This window comes from Centrocercus urophasianus, unplaced genomic scaffold, assembly GCF_019232065.1.
Source record: "Centrocercus urophasianus isolate 14NV4802_14NV808 unplaced genomic scaffold, USGS_Curo_1.0 seq_15, whole genome shotgun sequence".
Lineage (NCBI taxonomy): Eukaryota > Metazoa > Chordata > Aves > Galliformes > Phasianidae > Centrocercus > Centrocercus urophasianus.
The window spans coordinates 5,344,373-5,362,175 of NW_024884697.1; the positions used below are offsets into that span (position 1 = coordinate 5,344,373).

The following is a 17,803-nucleotide window of genomic DNA, read 5'->3' on the forward strand; positions in this document are numbered from 1 at the left end:
TTTTTAATAAATTCCTAAACTTCCTGTCTCTTTTCCAAGTTATTGTTAATGGCCAAAGTATTTATGTGTAAACAGGCATCTCTTTCCAGAGCAGCATCCTCTTCTTTCTGCCCACTTCAATTATCCATTGGCTCAATTCATTCAGTTCTTCTGCAACTTGGGAAGTGGTGGTGAGGTCATGGATGCTTGACTGTGTCATTGAAGCGCCTGGCCAGGGAACACTTCTGTTGATCTGTAAACACCTAGATAAGCAATGAGCATGGGAAATGAATTATAGAATATCCCAAGCAGGAAGGGACTCAGAAAGATTGAGTCTAACTTCAGGCTCCATACAGGACCACCCAAAAATCAGATCACAATTAAAGGCAGGGAAAGTGTGGTAGCAAGATGTGGTCAAATATTCTCATTTTAGGAGCAGACTGGATCAGGGGTGGATTTGCTTAGCCTGCTCCTTAGCTTTCTTCTCAGAGAGTTATGTAGAACAGAGTAACCTATTGTCTTGCCTCTTCTGTGTTTTGTATATAAAATATGATCCTTCTGCTGATGGTGAGGCACCAGCCTATCTGCCCAGAGAAGCTGTGGATGCCCCATCCCTGGAGGTGCTCAAGGCCAGGTTGGGATGGGACCCTGGACAGCATGAGCTGGTGGGGGGCAACCAGCCCATGGCAGGGGTTGGAGGCAGACGGGCTTTGATGTCCCTCCAGCCCAAGCCATTCTACAATTCTCTGCTGGTGGAATTAGTTTAGGATCTGGTTAGACAAATGTGTGGTTCTCTGGTGCTTCTTGGGCAAGTCAGGTGCTTCAGTGAAGGGGATTTGCTGGTCCTTAGCAGGCCAATGCACTGCCTTGCCCAGTACCTCAGCGCTAAAACAGTGATGAGCTAATCCTGCTCAGTGTCCCAGTGATGCTCAAGGACTACAAAAGCAGTTTGAGAACAGTAAAAGCACATAGGCCTGTAATGTATTCCTGGCCTCTTAGTCAGCTGCAGATGCTTTGGAGGAAGAGTGCAGTCAATGATACTGTTACGGAATAACCTAATGAAGGTAAAGCACTGCCCACTCTTAGCAGTTAGTGACTGGCTGCTGTGTGATGGTGTTTCTCTATCCTTTATTTGTGTAATCCTCTCTGGGGCAACTGCGGGGAGGCCGCTGTTCAGGCGGCCATTTGGACCTGTGATTTAATCCGATTGTTTGGCTTTAGCGATTACACACCGTTTGTTCTGTGGAATAACTCTGTGTGCAGAGAAGAATTTTGCCTCCCTGTGAGTCAGGAGTGAGGAAGGGTGAGGAGATGCTCGGGGCTGCCAGGGAGGAGCACAGCGGAGGCTCTGACCTCTGGTGGTCAGTGAGGTCCCTTTACTCCTGGGGACTTTGCAAATTCAACCTCCAAAAACCTCAGAAAGAGGAAAAGTGCATCATTGATCAGCTGTCCCCTGTATGTGAAAGTGGTGCTTTCACATTTTTAGCCTTTGCTCAAACCTCTGCTGGATTACAGTTCTTTATCAATATTGTTGGGTTTGGTAAGCCTTTCGTATTTTGTGTGAACGTAAATGTCTGCGTATGCTAGAGCATCTTTCACTGTGTTTCCGTAATGGTATTGCTGTGATTAACAACTGCAGCTATCAAAACCCACCAGAACAAGATTCGATTGCCTAATTTCAATTAACAGCTTCCAAAGAAATGACAGTGCTTAAAACCTGAGCTTTTCTTGTCTTTTCTTCCTTCAGGGGTGCATTCTCTGAAGTTGTTTTGGCTGAAGAAAGAGCTAGTGGGAAACTCTTTGCAGTCAAGTGCATTCCCAAGAAGGCACTGAAGGGGAAGGAAAGCAGCATAGAGAATGAAATTGCTGTCCTGAGGAAGTAAGTACCAGACCTTCATTTCTGCTTCTTTGTTTCCCTTATGCTCCTGCACTGAAGAAACAGGAGCAATGATTGACAAGTGTGACTGGTAGGTTGTTCAGCCTGTCACAGGCAGACAAGAACGCCCGCGATCAAACGAGGCTGAAAATGTTTTGAGAGATGCTCTGGTTTTCTCTTATATTAAGCCAGTCCAGATGACTGCAAAGTGACGTTGAAGAGGAGTTAAAACCTATGATGGCCTGCAAAGCCCTTTCCCACTAATAATGTCAGCAGTTGGGTCACCGGCTTTGAGCACAGTAAGAGCAGGGTTGTTCTTTCCAAGTGCTCAGTGCAGATTATACACTGTTTGCTATCAAACTTATAGATGCTACAGATTGCTGTAGGTGATGGTGGTAGGCTCCCATACCATGGAGAGGTACATCTGGAAGGCACATCCCAGGGCAACTTCTTTCTATCAGAATTGTCCATGATGTGCAATTCTTTCCTGTCCGTGAGTGTAAGACATAACTAAGGCATAAATAAGCAGCTCATGACTGCTATGAACTCATTGCAGTCATTAGAGGCTTGACCTCATCCTCATCTTATGCTCTGAAGGTTGCATTCATCTCACCTGATTTGAACTTGTCATCTTTGAATTTCTTTCTAATTAATGGAAAAAGATCAGTGACTTTAGGATTGGTCCATATAATCTGTTCTATTCTTCTAACAGCAACTTTTCTTTTCACTGAAATAATAGTACAACTATACAGAAGTCTACACTGGACTGGAGCAATCTGATGCCTGCTGCACTGCTGTCCCCAGCTTCTTGCCCCAGCTCTTGGTCTTGTAGAAGCTGATAGCTCATTGTTTGAGCACAGTGATTTGTCTGAACAAAACTGATCATGAATCTTTAAAACTGAATAGATATTTATGTGCTAAATGCTCAGACAGCCTAAGATGAAGCAGCAAATTCAAGAGCAAACTTGGCCATGTCAGTAGTCAGAAGGGATTCTATTCAGCAGAGGTAAAGAAGTGAGGTTCCAAACAGGCACAAGCACTTGTTGCTGTTGCTTTCCCATGGCCAGACCCATATCAGGTCAATACAATGTACACTCTGTGATAAATGCACTGTGCTGGCTTGCTATGTGGAGATACTATGAACCTGTCATTAAGCCCAAACCTCTGCCATCTTCATGATCAGGTAGTAATGGATGCTGAGCAGCTTGAAATGTTCACTGTGTATGTGGGTCTTTCCCCTGATACTCGTATATATTGGTTTAAGAGCAGAGAATGCAGCATCTGGGCTGGGCTATTCTCACTGCAGTGGCAGGGGATGGAGTGGGTGTAGTGGTTTAACCTGGCAGGTAGTTCAGCACCACAGAGTTGTTTGCCCCAAATGGGAGTGGGGAGAGAATAATTTAAAAAAAACAAACAACAAAATAGAACTTATGGGCTGAGATGAAAACTATTTATTAAGACAGAAAAGGAAGAGAGAAAAAAGTAATGATAATAATGTGTGTATGTATATATATACATAAACAAGTGACACACACACAATTGCTCACCACCCACCAAGCGATGCTCAGCCAGTCTCCAAGCAGGAGCTGCTCCCCCAGCCAACGGCACTGTTTTTCAAGGTTTTTTTGAGTGATGTTATTTGGTATGGAATATCCCTATGGCCAGATCAGCTGTTCTGGTCCCGTTCCCTCCCAGCTTCTTGTGTCCCCATAGCCCCTTCACTGGCAGAACAGTATGAGATGCCCTTGGCTCTGTGCAGCACTACTCAACAACAACTAAAGGATCGGTTTTCTATCAAAGTTGTTTTTCTCCTAAAGCCAAAGCATAGCATCATACCTGACACTGCAGAGGAAAAATCAACTCTGCCTCAGCTGAAACCAGGTCTGTGAGCAGAAAAGTCCTTAATTTCATACAATTCATTCTACTTTGTCTCTCATCCTACATTCACTAGGGCCATAAAAAAGATCTGTCTTATTTTTTTAATCTGGTGTCTCCTACTAAGCTGTTGGTAATATAAACTTTGCGTGTCATTGTATTTATTCTGAAAATAGGCATCTTTGCTAGCAGACACAGCACTGAATTTGTATGCACCACCAAGGAAACACTTAGACAGATCCAGTTTGTTATTTTCTGTTGTTGAGGAGAGAAAATATCAACCTGCTTCTTTGTTGAATGAATTATCCGCCTCTAAAAAGTAAAACCAGAATTGAAAGGGGGTGAAGTGGGTCCTGAGCAGCTGTTGCTAAGCTCCAAAGGCATCTATCCATTCTGCCTTTGTTTCTGGTAGCTTTCTACCAAGTAGGGATGGCATGTGATGTCTGATCAGTGGGTAGGATGCCAGAGCCCCAGGCTGCCACAGCCATGCCATGGCATGCACTAATTGACCACTTCTGCAAAGGATGCACGCAGATGCCTGGCAGAGGAATTTGTCCCTGTTCCCTGTGAGGGTTGTGCAGAGCTGCAGAGGATGGATGCAAAGCAAATATAAACATGCACTTTTGTTCATCCTGTTCTCCCTTTCTATTTTTTGCATTATGTCTTTGGAGTGCATAATCTCTGATGGGATTAAAGTCCCAGAGGACTCCCTGCAAAGTTGAAATGCAAGAGAACTCTTTGTCTCCCCTTCAGACATTTCTGGAGACAGTCAGAGGTCATAAAATCATAGAACCATTAAGATTGGAAAAGACCACCAAGGTCATGTAGTCCAACGATCAATCCATCATCACCATGCCCAATAAACTAGATGGTGCTGACCATGTCCAGAACTGATACAAATGAATGTCAAATGTGCTTTGTACCCTCTGGAAGAGGTCTGTCCCAATGTCAGTCCTGCCAAAATCACCCAGACAGAATCAAGATGGAGAAAGGTTTGCATGATGCTGTCTGTTGAAGTCATGTTTTAATAACATCTTTTGAATTCAGGATTGAAAGCATGAATGTTATGACCAAAATCTGTGCAACCTGCTGTAGTGATCCCACTATAGCAGGGGGTTGGACTTGATCCCCAGAGGTCCTTTCCAACCCCTACAATTCTGTGATTCTATAAAAACCCTTGGATCTTCTCTCATTTCTTCTGCTGACTTCCAGCATGACCTGAAATGTCTTCTGTCTTAAATATTTATTGTCTGTGAAACAGCCAAAAACATTTTGAACAAGAAGTTTCACCTGCAGAACATTTGGCTTTCCCTTCCCATATCAGCAGATGCAGGAGAGTGGGTCCAAGAAGGGAAGTTTCTGGTCTAGGTTTTTAGTGCAAAAGCATCACAGTGTCTTACCAACTCTTCTCTGTGTCTCACCTAAAAATGCATTGGAAGTGCTAACCAAACACTCTGTGCTGGGGAAGGCTGATGATGCCCATGCAGAGTTCATGGAAAGTAGGCTAGGAGATTTTATCTTTTGGATGCTCCCTGTCTGTGGGCTTGGCCACTGTTGCTGCCAAGACAAAATGACACATTTTAGAAGCGATGTTCTGCTAACAGAGGAGCGAACTGCTAGCCAACTGATCTGCATGTTTGTGCCAGTGCCAGAGTGAATCATGCACACTCCAACATTTTATTTTTCCGTGGCCAACAAATCTGTTCTTAAAAAAGAAAAAAAGACGGAAGAGCCGTTAAGTCAATATTTACGCCTAGCAACCTTAACAGGGTTCTTCCAATATGGACTCTCTTGTTTCCCGTGGAAATCCATGGCAACATTCCCTGCAGACTCCTCTGGGTGGGGACATAGTGGGAAGGAGCTCGCTGCTGGGTGCAGTGCTGGCATGAGTGATGCGTGCAGCTAATCCAGGAGCTCCAGCCTGACAAATTCTTTTGTCCTCTTCTCAGCAAAGCGTTTAAGCATGTGCCTAATTTTGGATGATAATTGATCCCTGTGAAATCAGTGGACTCCTTGAGATTACCTTGCTGAACTTGGGCCTAAAGGGATGCTTCGTAGCAGGGAGAAAATCATGTAATCATTAAGGCTGGAATAGACCACTGAAATTAACAGTCCAAAGATCAACTCATCCCCACCATGCCCACTCACCACGTCCCTCAGTGCCACATTTACACTTTTCTTGAACACCTCGAGGGATGGTGACTCAACCATCTCCCTGGGCAGCCTGTGACAATGCCTCACCACTCTTTATGAGAAAAAAATGTTTCCTAACATCCAATCTGAACCTCTCTTGCTACAACTTAAGGCCATTACCTCTCATCCTATTGCTCTAACTTGGGAGAAGAGGCCAACTCCCACCTCACCACAGCCTCCTTTCAGGCAGATGCAGAGAGCAAGATCTCCCAAAGCGTTCTGCAGATGAGCAATCCCAGTTCTCTCAGCTGCTCCTTGGAAGACTTGTTCTCCAGACCCTTTACAGCTTCGTTGCTCTTCTCTGGAAACACTTCAGCTCTGTGAACTAGCTCTTCAAGAGGAGCAATACTGCACTGGGTTACACAAACTTCTTTTGACCTGAAATGTGGGGAGTTTCATAACCTGATCAGAAAGCAACACTTTTCTGTTTTTAAGCAGAAGGATAAATGCAATTTCTTCCATTGTTTGCTGTAGAATAGTGGCAATTTATTCCCACTATGATAACTGTGCAGGTGTGAACAGGCTGAAGGATGAATTGGCTGTTAGATGGGTTTCTGCAGGCAGTAGGTGGTGTGAAGAGCTGGGATGCAGCAAGGCACCAGTCTAAGCTCTAAAGAAGTAGAACAAAACAACCTTGTAGGAGTCAACAGAAAAATATGCTTGATTATTATTATTTTTTAATGTACCTTGGGTTTTTTTTCTTGGCTACAACACGTTTTTATTGAAGAGAAACTTTCTAAGTAATACCTGCACAGGTTCGGTGCTGAGTCAGGGGAAGATGAAGAGAAGGATCAATGCACCCAAGTGTATTGATTACTTCCTAGCAGCCACATGTACAAATTAAAGTCTTGTTAAACAGATGCTGTTTAGCTAGCAAATCAGACTCTGCTTCCGTTAGTTTCTGTTGAACGGGGATTTTTAAAATATTTTATAAACTCTTTAGATATATCCCCCTCTCATCTGCTCTGTAATCTCCTAGATCTTTGGGAAGAAGCACCATTAAATTCCTTATTACAAATCTGAGTCATGCCTAAATGCAGGCTGAAGACATGATCCCTGTTAAGCAGCTGGTGAATGGTCTGGAGCACAAGTCTTATGGGCAGCAGCTGAAAGACTTGGGATTGTTTAGTTTGGAGATGAGAAAGCTTAGGGAGACCTTATCACTCTGTAGAGCTTTCTGAAAAGAGGTTGTAGTGATGTGGGGGTCAGTCTTTTCTCCCAAGTAATAGCGATAGGATGAGAGAGACTGGCCTTAAGTTGTACCAGGGGAGGTTCAGGCTGGATATTAGGAAAAAATCTTGGAAAAGGCTGGTGAGGCATTGGCACAGGCTGCCCAGGGAGGTGGTGGAGTCACTGTCCCTGGAGGTGTTCAGGGAAAGGGCAGATGTGGCACTGGGGGGTGTTAGTGGGCATGGTGGGGATGGGTTGATGAATGGACTGGATGATCTTAGTGGTCTTTTCCAACCTATATGATCCCATGATTCTATGTTTTGCTCCTTTTCAGTAGCCCATTGTTGAGATACTCCTCCTAAAACTTCTATCCTCAGCTCTTACTTCTGTAAGGGCTTATCCATCCCAGGCAAACCCCATAGTCTCCGGGAAGCTGAAACAACATGTAGTTTTGAAATCCATTAGTTATCTCTTATTAAACTCTTCTGTGCAAATAAAAGGCAACATTAATTCTGAATAAAACTGTTCATGCAGAAACTGAATGCAGCTTAACACAAATTTAGGCATTTAATTAATTTGGATGAATATTCTTGAGTGACTTTGTAGATTAGAACCTCCTGTTCAACCCACTGGATGTTTTTGATTCAAAAAACAAAGCTCTTGCAAGCCTGAGTGGTCCTATACTCCGTTTTCCCAATCCAGAGGCTCTGCTGGTGCCCACCAGTGCTTTCCAATGGCAATTATTTTTCTATAAGGTGTCACCCAGCTGGAGCACAGGGGCAGACAAACTGAAGAAGAGACACTCTGATCCTGTGGTAGGGAGTGCTAGTGTAAAAGCAATGGTAATTAGGTTGTGTAACTGGTGTATAAAGAAACTACTGTGGGACTGGTGTTTAAGTAGTCAGTGACTAATTACCTCTTGATGCTCCAGTAGTAAGAGCTCTTTTCCTTTAAAGAAATGAATGAGATGGTTAAGAAAGGGAAAAAAATAATACTAAAAAAACCCAAACATTTGGCAACTCTATCTGTCAGATAAAATAATTTCTCTGAAGTTTTGCTTACTCTATAGACAAAACAGGCTTGCTGTTTTTTCCTTTTTTTTCCCCCCACTCTGTGAATAATGGTAAGAGGATAGGCTGCCTCAGCAAGAACTGAAGAGACAGCTGGTTGTTATATTAAGTAATCACTTTCAGAGAAAGCTTTTACATAGATTTACTAGCTAAAACCTGGCTTGCACACACCGCTGCGGTAGTGCTTGTTGACAGAAGGCTGGGCTGAGCTCTGAGCCCTGCCAGCTGCAGAACCCAGGTCTTCCCAAAATCTGCATCCCCAGCAGGATCCTGAGGGTAGATCAGGGTTCCCCAGGTAGGGGAGTGATACTGGGTGGAAGGGAGATTTAGGTAAGCTGTAAGGAAGAAATTCTTTACCCAGAGGGTGGTGAGGCAGTGGCACAGCTGCCCAGAGAAGCTGTGGATGCTCCATCCCTGGAAGTACACAAGGCCAGGCTGGATGGGGCCCTGGGCAGCCTGAGCTGGTGGTGGGCAGCCCTGTGTATGGCAGGGGGTTGGAACTGGATGATCTTAAATGTCCCTTCAAACCCAAGCCATCCTCTGATTCTGTAATGGTGATGTCAGTGGTCAAAGAACAGGGTTGCCCCAAGGATATATTTGTTGGCATTACACATGGGTGGACTTCATCCCTGCCCATGGGGCCACATTTAGTGCTAGGCACTACTGCAGGCATGGCCCCTAGATAGGCAAGCTAGACATGGAAAGGAGCCAAAATCTACAACATGCAGGGTAGGGGGCTGTTTGGGCTTAACTTAAAGCTGACATCAGCTTTGGCCCATGAGATCATCACCCAAATGAAGAAAATGCAAACAGCATGAGTCGCCCTTCTCAGATATCAGGCAAAAGTGAATCTGACCCTATATATATAAGTATGGCATAAGATAGCGTTATCTTGGCACTACTTCTTGACTTCTTGCTAAGCAGCTCATTTTGCTGCAAAGAATTCACACTAGTGGAAAAAAAGCACAGTGAAATCTGAAACAAAGCTGACACCGTTTTTGATCAGAGATGCTGGAAACTTTGCAGGGGAAGACTTTGCAGGCAGGGCTGCCCAGATCATATTTCATTTGAGATTAGATATAAGCTGATGTAGGGAAGCAGATCACAGCGTCTGAAAAATCCTAAAATACATTCAATGAAGAAGGAAATAGTAAACACAAACAAAATCTGTGATCTCTTCTCATAGGCAGTTTTATCTACTACTAAGCAACATGCTCCTCAATAGCTTTTCAGTGGTGTGCAGTTTCAGTGCTTCAGCCTGCCCTCCTGCAGCATGCTCAGAGACTGCTGTGTCCCTTGAATGAGGCTACAGTGTGAGAAGCTGTAGCCTGATTTCCAGGTGACGGAGTGGCTGTGCTCCTTCTGAGGAGCGGTGCTTTACCAAACATCCCTTGCATAACTGTTCCTCAAGGTCAGCCTGTGCCCTGACTCATCTCAAAAGATGTGCCCCAAGAGATGGGGGCAGGTCTAGGGGGATAAGCGTACAGCAGAGCTCAGTGCTCCCGCATGAGAATTAATTTGGTACACTTTGGAAGAAGCAGCTGCTCTCTGAAATAGTTACTCCGAGATGCCTTCAAATTAGGAGAACGTGTTTTTCAGTATAAGCTGTGCCAAGCGTCTGCTTTATGCAGAGTCCATCGTCTGCATGACTGCATGCACAAAGCTGGGGTCCTTTCAGAGCTTTTAGCTGAAAAATGACAAAACGTACCCTGTTTTTATGTGTTTATTACTCAGGAAGATGGTTACAAGCCTATTGCATTGATACAAGTTCCTGATTATTTGTGCTGTTGTCTGTTACCTAAAAGGAACAAATTGTCAAGAGGCATAAAGACTCTTTAATAAGATCCAACAGTTTGATAAATGACTCAGCCTTATATCTGGACACATAAGGTCTCTGTCACTCCCACATTTTCAAAGCAGAGTTGCCTTATTGGTGAGCACCTGCCTCCAGCAGGGCCTCATAGAGCACCCAGTCCTTGCTTAGGAGGACACGTATCTGTTTGGCCAAGCCACACCATGGTAGATGTGGGGTTCAGTTTAGAGAATGCAAGTTGTTGAGTGGTGCAGTAATAACAGAGAAAGCATTTTCACAGCTCATTGCAGTCTAAATCTTCCAGGAAGCGTTGGTGCTGAAGATGTGATCCTAAGTGGCTTCACTGAGCGAAATACTTCCTCTTGCTTTTTTCATAGAGTTCTTCATAGGTCATCTGGAATACTTGATCCGAAACAAAGTTGTTATGCTACAATTTTTCCCCATGAAAGCCATTTCTTCATTTGGAAGAAGTATAAAAGGCTACTTACAGGCCTCATGGCATTTGCAAAGTGAAGATGTCATTGTCAAAATGCTACCAACAAACTGCATTTTGCCTCCTTTCTGATTTAATCCTGAAACATTAACTAGAGGAATTCAGTGTTAAATATTAAGCTATTGTGATGCCCTGTTGGAGCCAGCTAGCTTAACCACACAACTGCCATATTTTAATGATTGATAAGTTATTTACAAGTGCAGTCCAAGCACTTCAATGGATATTCCTGTATCTCATTTTCTTGCTATTAAAATCCATGGCATTGCTACATAGAGCATTGCAGAGTGGTGAAATAGGGTATAATTTTCAAAGTGCTGCATAAAGTAAAACAAGTAAATGCGAGGTAGGATTCATCAGGCCAGCTGGAAGCTTCCTCAAGGTACACAGCTGCATCTGAGCTCACAGCTCACTTGCTTAGGAAATCATCAGATATGCATTTCTAAGTGGATCAGAACGTACAGGCAGGAAAAAAACAAGTATTCCAAAAATGTCAGTTCGTGGAGGTAGAAACAGGAATCTTATCAGACATGACAGTTTTCGTAAGCACTCCTTGTCTAAAGCAGTTGTTTACTCCTAGGAGCATGCTAGAGTGCTTTGTGAATACAAACCACTGCATTTTAGGCCTCCACTATGTGGAATTAGACCAGCAGAGGTATTGCTGGGCCAATTTTGTGGTTGATGAACTCAGTGTGAATTTAAACACCTCAGTTGGCAACTCTCTTCCAGAGGGTTGTGTTAATGGCTCTATGGAGGCCAGTGATGAATGGTGTCTTCAAGGCATCCAACTTGGGACAGGTGCTATTCAACATCTCTATCAATGACATAGAGAGTAGGATTGAGTGCATCCTCAGCAGTCTTGCTGACATCAAGCTGAGTGGTGTAGTTGACAAAATAGAAGGAAGGGATGCCAAACAGAGGGACCTGGACAGGGGCAGAAAGTGGATGCATGAGAACCTAATGAGGTTTAACAAGGCTAAGTGCAAGGTATTACAATTGGGTCAGGTCACTCCCAGATACACGTACAGACTGAGAGAAGAACTCATTGCAAGCAGCCCTGCAGAGAAGGACTTGGGTTTCTGGTGGATGAAAAGCTGGACATGAGCCAGCTGTGTGCTCTTACAGCCTGAAAGGCCAACTGTATCCTGTGCTGCATCAACAGAGGAGTGGCCAGCAGGGAGAGGGAGGGGATTGTCCCCCTCTGCTCTGCCCTCAGGAGTCCCCATTTGGAGTACTGGGTCCAGGTCTCAGCCTCCCAGCACAGGAAGGATGCAGAGATGTTGGAGCAGATCAAGAGGAGGGACACTAATTTGTTCAGAGGGCTGGAGCCCCTCTCTTATGAAGAAAGTTTGAGGGATTTGGGCTTGTTTAACTTGGTGAAGAGAAGGCTCCGGGGACCTCATTGCAGCCTCCTGATAAACACGAGGGGAGTTTATAAACATTAGGAAGTCTGACTATTTTCATATTCTGACAGTGGTAGTACAAGGGGGAATGGCTTTAAACTAAAGCAGAGGAGATTTAATTTTGACATTAGGAAGAAATTCTTTACTCAGAGGGCAGTGAGGCTCAGAGGGCAGAGAAGCTGTGGGTGCCCCATCCCTGGAGGTGCTCAAGGCCAGGGTGGATGGGGCCCTGGGCAGCCTGAGCTGACGGGGGAACCGAGCCCACAGCAGGGGTTGAAAATTGGTGGGCTTTGAGGTCCCTTCCAACCTATGATTCTGCCTTCCATTTTCATTTATAGAAGATGAATCACAATTACATTTTCTCTCTTGCTAAGGTCATGATTCCACATGTCTGGAACCAGAGTTTGGCACAAGGAGCTGGCTCTTACCTTAAGAAAATGGCAAAATATTTTCACTCTATTCCATATTCAGCTGCACCATATTAAACCTAGAAGCTACCTTTGTGTTTTGAATACGTCCTGGGTTGACAGTTGCATAAATTAATTGGTATTTTGCCAACTAATCCTGAAGTTGTCATCTGTACCACATATTGATTCAGTCTTAAAATGCTTACTCAGATACGTGGTTTGGGCTCACTGGGAATTTTGCAAAAAAAAAGAAAGAAGTAAAATAAGAGATATGCAGCTATGGATTTCATCTTTGACCAAGAAAAAAATAATGATTATCTCATCATGAATTAATTAAATTAAAAAATACATATCAGAAATTCTTTTTTTTAACATACCTTATATTCATATGATGTTAGTTTAAGCAGAATAGATTTATTTTATCCAGAAGTGAGACTGGCCATGCTATGGGGTCATGCTTCTGCAGCTACAGGACTTTAATCAAACTAGTTTTCAAAGTAAACTTAGTATTTTCCTTCTTTGCATCCATGTTTCTGTTTCTCTTGTTATCAGATAATTGCCCAGCTCTTAATCCTTGTGAGTACTCAAAACTGTGGGTTGGTTTAAGTACTGGCAATTTGTGAGCAGACTACAAAATCATTTCTATAATAACGTATGGCAGCTCTTACTTTGCCAGATATTTTATGAAATTAAAGTTGTAGAGCATTACGTTGAATAGGGATTCTATTGCCTCCCTATTACTGCTTTTTTTCCCCCAAGGGAATAGATATAGGTGAATTCAAGCCTTCTTAGAGACAAAGCCATCTTTTTTGAATGCGTATCTTAACAAAATTGATTTCTTTATTGTCAAAATTTGTTTAGAACTTCGGAAATATTAGCAAGAAGCATTAGCAAATAATCTAGGGTGTTTTATAGCTCCACACTGAATCAGAAACAACCGACAAATGCAAGGCAAATGCCAGGTATGTTTTTGCACACCAGCACTGACTCCTCCTGAGATTAATTCAAAATTTCTATATATACTCCATTTGGGTTCCACCAAATGGAATAACAGCCTCTTCAAATATCTTCATACCTCTGTGATATCTGCTGTCTTGACTGACGCACCAGGGATTAAACTGGGACCCTTTTGGATTTACACATATGCGTCTGTGCATCCTCAGCTAATTCAGGCCATGGTGGAATGGGCTCCGGGCACAAGAGTTGACTCTTGCTGACATACTTTTTTGAAAAATGTACCAACATGTGCTTATTTTTTTCTTGTTTCATCCTTTTTTCCCCCTCCATCCGCTAGAAGCAGAGGAGTCCACATGCAGCAGCCATATTTGGCATCATATGCTTTGCCAAGATGTACTCTGGAGCAGTGCAATCTGGTTATCCCATGTCTGCTGTAAACTTGGTAATTAGAACAGAAAACAGCAGCTGTTCACAACTTTTCTCTTAGAAGGAATAATACAGGATTTCTAACTGCAAACAAAGGGAAAAAGCTTTGTGTTCATTTTTGAACTCTCTCTGTGAGTCATAACAAATATGTGAATATGGCACGATCCACATGCAGCCTTAATCTGCATTTATACAGAAATGCAAGTTTTTCCCATTCTAAAGATAAAATCTTACTGTAACTGTGATGGCTGTCTGCTTTCAGCTTTCCTGCGCGTGGCTGCTGGGAGGGAAGCAGAAACCTTCATGATGAACTTTGAAACCTTTCCTTCTGTGTTCCTTGGGCACGTGAGAACATTTCTTGCGGGTAGAGCTGCTGTGTGCCCTGCAGCATTTAGATCTTGAAGGCATTGTCCTTCCCTTATATGGTGCACAAAGCCTGCATCCAGGCTGTGCGGCATCAGCATGGGTAAATGAGCGCTTGTCGTTAGCAAATAGACGACGGTAATATGAGCTAATGCTATTCTGGTCAATAGGAAAATTCAAAGCTGTTGAACTTGGTTACATGACTCGTCGAGGTTCCCTTGAGAATTTCAGCCCAAAGCAAAAGTGGAAAGAAGCCCTAAGCTGAGGACTGTGGGCTTTTACCTTCTGCAGTCCCACAGTGAGCACATAGGGTCTTACAACACAGCAGATGTGCTGTACAGCATCCATTCTTGCTTCCAGTGTTTCCTAAACTACTATCTCCAAAAAATCAGTTCTTTCTTCCTAGTATTTCATAAATCAACATGGCTTTACTGTTCCAAAGGTAGTTATCCCATCTCCAAGCGCATGTAACTGAAGCACAGCTCAGCCAACGCAGGAACGTGGCTTCCTCATTGAGGTAGCTCTCCACCATCTCTGGGTTATAGGTAGGTAAACTGGAGTTCTGTGGTGTTGCAGCTGATTTATGCTGCTGTTACTGAGTCCTAACCTCACCCTGCAGAGGAGGAATCTGCCAGGGACCTGCCATGTCCTCTTCCCTGTCCTCTTCCCTCCATGTAGCTGTAGATCTGGAACAAGGGGATCCAAAAAGATGCTTGTGTAACAGGAAAGTGGCCTCTATTGTACAAAAAAGGGTTTTCTCCTCTCCTGTCTTGCTGCCGACACTGAAGTAGTTTTCCTTCTAGAAATGAAAAGTCCAGGCACAGAGTTCACCACCAAACTTCACCCTGAAAAGATGGAGATGGCACGTAGAAGTTTTCTCTTCTTGGCTCTGATTTACTGTCGTGGCTCTGAGTTGCTGACTTGGTTTAAAATTCCTTCTTTCATTGGAAGCACATGCTTCTGATTTTCTTTCTTATGGTGACACAGTTTGCACTCTTACCCAAGAGCTGTTTTCTTAATAGGACCAACTATATTTGGAATCACTTTGAATTGCTCTTGAAATGGAAGATTAATGTCAATATTTCTGACAGTTTTTCACTATCTTTTTCCCTGTAAATGAGTGTTAAACGACTATTCAAGCTGGGAGTACCTACAGCACTTCTTTCTGAACATGATTTGTTTCATTTTAATGCTGAATAAGCTCCTAGTGTAGCTGATAAAAGTAAATGTATTAGCAGTAAAACTGGTGGAGGATTTTGTAGAAAGGGTATGTTGATGACTATAGAAAACTATGCTTTGCATAAATTTACATACGGGGGAGTCTTATAAACTGTAGAGACCTGGGTCATGGATCATATGTAGACTATGTCACACATCTGGATCCCACTGAAAACTGTACTGGGGATGTTAGGAGAGCTTTTAGTTTTTGACATTCAGCTATAAAATTTCCTACACCATATTCATGCCCAACTCATCCATGTAGGATACAATGCTCTCTGTTTTTGGGCTTCACTTTGGACTGTAAGCCAAAACATCAGCCCTAACTCTCAGGATCTGGTTGTGGGAGTCCCTTAGCACTGTGATTCCTCCTGGCATGGTCCTTGGCTTTCTGCATCCCTGAAGAGAGCAGCTCAGAGGTTGGGCACACCCTGAAGCATCTCAAAGTACAGAGCTTGCAGTCTCATTGGAATGGATTATATTTTTGTATTTCTCACCCTAATTACATGTCAGAACATGTCTAGCACTAAATTGGAAACCTATTAAGAGGAACATACTTTTTTTTTCCCCTCCTTTTATTCACTGGAACTACAAAGACATCTTCTAATTTTAAAGACACCCTTCTAATCCCCATTTGTTTGGATTTAACTTGTTTCAAAAATCTTCATTTAATTTTCTCCCCACACGGATGCTTGTTTTGTGTAATGTCTGTTTTCAGCAAGCAGAGTTGAGTAGAGCTCTTCTTTATAGACATTGGCTGGTGCTTGGAGTCCTCCCTCATGTGTACTCTGCAGCTAAAAGTGTTCTCATGGCACATTGTGATTTATGGGGAGAGTGACAGGAGGAAAAATGCATTTGCAGAGTAGTGTAATCCTGAAAAGAGCACTTGATTTGTTGATAAATCTCAGCTGTATTTTATCTTCATTTATTAAGTGCTCCTGTGAGGTTTGAGTAACTGAGAGGTAGGGAGAGCTGATCTGGGAGGATAGTGAAGCTGTGGGGGTGAAATATGATAAAGACCCCCAGCCAAGAACGTGAAGCATCAGGAAACTGGGTAAAAAGAGGGATTCTGGTGGGAGAATCATCTCCTTGACTACTGAAGGCAATTTCTTGTATTTAGGAGAATGAAAGAGTGAAAGCCCAAGAGCTTTTTCTAGAAATGGCTTTCTAGCAGTAGCTTTCAACTGTCTGAACTGGCAGGTTCTTCTATTTTTTCCCCCCAGTGTTTTGCACACTACAGGCTGGAAACACCTCTCTGAAGCATGGGGGGGGGGGGGGGGAATGAAAAGGAAATTAAAACAAGCAAACAAAAAATCAGCTGCAGAGAAAGCAGAAACTAGCCATGGCAGGTTAAAACCAACATGGAGCACGTGCTGAGTGCCTCCAGTATCAGTGCAGTTGCTGAGTTAATATTGGATATAGCTCTTAGGAAATCTCTGTGTGTGTATTTTTTTCCTTGTAAGTACCTGAGCCCATGGCATTGTTCACCAGGCTTGCAGGAGCCACAACCAATTCTTGCCTGTTCCTGCACTGTGATTTTCCTAGGAATCACAGTGAAGGTAAGATGACAAAAAAAAAAAAAAAAAAAAAAAAGGCAGTAAGGCAGCTTGTTCCTCCTACATGGGGAGAGTGCATGAGCAAACAAGACTTCTCTCAGCCTCTTCCAGGCTAAGCCTTTCATTTGGAGGGTCCTAAAAGAGTATCTCCTCCCTGAGCCTACTCCGGCTGAGTTGTTGCAGAGCCCAAATAAAATAGCATTTCTGAAGCAAAATCATCAGTATTGCTGAGTTACGTAAATAACTCATTGTTATCTAGAGCTAAAAGCAGTGTTGGGAGAGAACAGTTAGTTAAAAACTGCTTTGCAGTGCTGTGCATCTCTTTGTATTGGAACAGAAGGGTAACGTTGAGTAGGTGATCAGGTTGTTTGGTAAGCAGTTTTCCTCATGCTTTATCCTCTTAACGTTGGATAACATTGAGGGGTTGGTGCTGATCAAAGAAGTTGTCTAATGTCTGTTATGGTGAGACTGGAAGCTTTTCTATAGCTCTGCCAGTAGGACTTAGGGGTGGGAGCTTGATGATCTTTAAAGTCACTTCCAACCTAAGCCATGCTGTGATTCTATGACTTGTCATGTAACAAAACAGAAATGCTTATTCCTTGGGATCACTACACTTGTAGTATTCCACCCTTCCATCAAGGCATAATGCATGTGCACGTTACTCTAAATAGTAAATATATTTATACATAGCACATGGCTACTTTAATGTTATTATAATTGCGTAATCCAGGAGAAAGGGGGAATGTCATGGGAGCAAGGAGTCAAGATTCAATAGAAGGGTTTCTCAATTTGTACTGTGAATGAGGTTCCCAAGCAGTTAATTCACAATGCATTTTTTTCTTCTCCATGCTTAGAATAGCAGGGGAAAAAAAATAAAAAACAAAACCTAAAAGATGTGTAGTCAAATGCTAGGAATGTGAATAGGAACTGTGAACCTCCATGAAAATTTGCAGTTTGTTCGAATTTGCCTTCTGTATTTTATAGACAGTGGAATTTTACAGGTGAGC

The 17,803-nt window shown here is 43.1% G+C and overlaps 1 protein-coding gene across 1 annotated transcript in view; it reads left to right on the top strand.

Moving 5' to 3' along the window:
- Window positions 1-17,803, top strand: part of CAMK1D (calcium/calmodulin dependent protein kinase ID) — a 219,319-nt gene that overhangs the window by 91,437 nt on the left and 110,079 nt on the right. The window contains exon 2 of the mRNA XM_042815362.1: window positions 1,727-1,858. Coding sequence (XP_042671296.1) covers window positions 1,727-1,858 — 132 coding nt within the window. The remainder of the gene's footprint in view (window positions 1-1,726; window positions 1,859-17,803) is intronic.